Raw genomic sequence first — 2,429 nt, forward strand, 5'->3', positions numbered from 1 at the left:
TAACCGTAACCCAAACCTTAACCTTAACCCTAACCTTACCCTTAACCGTAACCAAAACCTTAACCCTAACCCTAACCTTAACCCTAATCCTAACCTTAACCTTAATCCTAACCTTAACCCTAATCCTAACCTTAACCTTAACCATAACCCAAACCTTAACCTTAACCCTAACCTTAACCTTAACCATAACCCAAACCTTAACCCTAACCCTAATACTAACCCTAACCATAACCTTAGCCCTAACCCTAACCTTAACCATAATCCTAACCTTAACTTTACCCCAAACCTTAACCCTAATCCTAACTTTAACCTTAACCCAAACCTTAGCCCTAATCCTAAACTTAAACGTAATCCTACCCTTAACCCTAATCCTAACCTTAACCCTAACCCTAGCCTTCACCCTAATCCTAACCCTAACCCTAACCTTAACCCTAATCCTAACCTTAACCCTAACCTTAACCCTAATCTTAACTTTAACCCTAATCCTAACCTTAACCCAAACCCTAACCTTAACCTAATCCTAACCTTAACCCAAATCCTTACTTTAACCCTAATCCTAACCTTAACCCAAACCCTAACCTTAACCCTAATCCTAACCTTAACACAAATCCTAACCTTAACCCTAACCCAAATCTTAACCCTAATCCTAACCTTAACCTTAACCCTAACCTTAACTCAAATCTTAACCCAAACCCTAACCCAGACCCTAAACCTAACCCAAACCCTAAACATAACTCTAACCCTAACCTAACCCTAAGCCAAACCCTAACCCTAACCCTAAACATAACCCTAGCCTTAACCCTAAACCTAGCCCTAACCTTAACCTTAATCCTAACTCTTAATCCAAACCCAAACCCTAACATCACCATAAAATCCAATTTTAAAAAAATCAATTGCCCTGAATATAGCAAGTGGTGAACATGACCTGACAACAACAACCTTTAATTTATATAGCAACTTTAACTCATAAAATGTCCTAAAATGCTTCACCGGGCATTTATAAAACAAAATTTGACATTGAGACACATTAGGAGAATAAAAATTATGTAAATCCTTCGCCAAAGAGATGGAGTTTAAGGAGCGAGCTGAAAGAGGATAATGGGGTAGAGGTAGGGTGAAATATAGAGAGGGAATTCGAGAGTTTAGAATTTCTGGTGAATGAAGACACAACCGCCAACGATGGAACAATAAAAATTAGAGGTGCATAATAGGTCACATCTACAGGAGCATAGATATCTCAGAGGGCTATGGGACTAGGAGGGCTTTGCAGAGATAGCTGGAATCTGAGGCTTTGGGCCAATTTGGAAACAAAGACAAGAACTTTAAAATCTTGATGTTGCTTACCCATGAACCTGGTCAGGGACCACAGGGGATGATAGGGCAAGGGGACTTCATGTGAGTTAAGTTGGGCAGCAGGGTTTTGGATGTTTTAATGGTAATTTACGAAACAAACGTAGAGACATGCACAAATCTTGTACAAACTTACCAGATTATTCGGCTCAAAATTTCTTCCACAGTTTCTACAGGGTACAAGGTTCAGATTCTGCTCTGTTTTCAAGAAAAAGAAAGCTAAATAAATCAAAATTCAATGCTTTTCATTCATTGTTACTGTGCCAGTAATCCAGAGGACTCGATTTGAGTTCAAATCTCACCCCAGCAGTTTGTCGAGAAAACGTTATATCGGTGAAAGTCTCCAATGTAGAGTTCAGGATTGTTGTAAATTCTCAGGTGGTTTATAAATGCCTCCCTGGAGAAGGATATCTGCCTTCCTCACCCTGTCTGGTGCTAATTGTTTTATTCATGCGTGGGATGTGTGTGTGTCCCTGGCTGGCCAGCATTTATTACCTGTCCCTAGTTGCCCCTTGAGAAGGTGGTGGTGAGCTGTTTTCTGTATGTGACACCATGCCCACACCAATATAACTGACTCCTCAATCCCCTCTGAAATCACCCAGAAGCTATTCAGTTACCTTCTAAGATAAACTAGGAATTTAACAGTAAATACCAGCTTTGTCAGGAATGTGCACATCCCAAGAATGAATGAGTGATCAAAGGTTGTAATACACTGTGATGGCTAACAAGAATGTGGTAGAATCTGGTACATAAAAGGCCGTTCGGCTCATTAAACCATTCCCATCAGTAGCCATGGGTATTAGCTTGCACTCTTGCCTCTTGATGTCAGAAGGTTGTGCATTTAAGTCCTGCACCAGAGATACCACAAGATAACAGATATTATGGTGTAGGAGAAGGTCATTCAGCCCAATGTATCTGTAACAGCTCTCTCTGAAAGAGAATCTCACTTGGTCCATGCCATTTCCTGCCTGCTTCCCGTAACCCTGCGCATTCTTCCTTTTCAGATAACAATGTAATTCTCTTTTGAATGTCTCTACTGACTCTGCCTCCATCACACTCTCCCGCACCTCATTCCACAT

At 40.7% G+C, this 2,429-nt stretch overlaps 1 protein-coding gene across 1 annotated transcript in view; it reads right to left on the minus strand.

Annotated features, from left to right (window-relative positions):
* The window catches only part of LOC109935664 (zinc finger C2HC domain-containing protein 1B), a 15,310-nt gene extending 12,881 nt beyond the window's left edge, over window positions 1-2,429 (minus strand). The window contains exon 1 of the mRNA XM_048601393.1: window positions 2,298-2,429. Coding sequence (XP_048457350.1) covers window positions 2,298-2,429 — 132 coding nt within the window. The remainder of the gene's footprint in view (window positions 1-2,297) is intronic.

The sequence above is a fragment of the Rhincodon typus genome, chromosome 9, assembly GCF_021869965.1.
Source record: "Rhincodon typus isolate 14 chromosome 9, sRhiTyp1.1, whole genome shotgun sequence".
Taxonomy (NCBI): Eukaryota; Metazoa; Chordata; class Chondrichthyes; order Orectolobiformes; family Rhincodontidae; genus Rhincodon; species Rhincodon typus.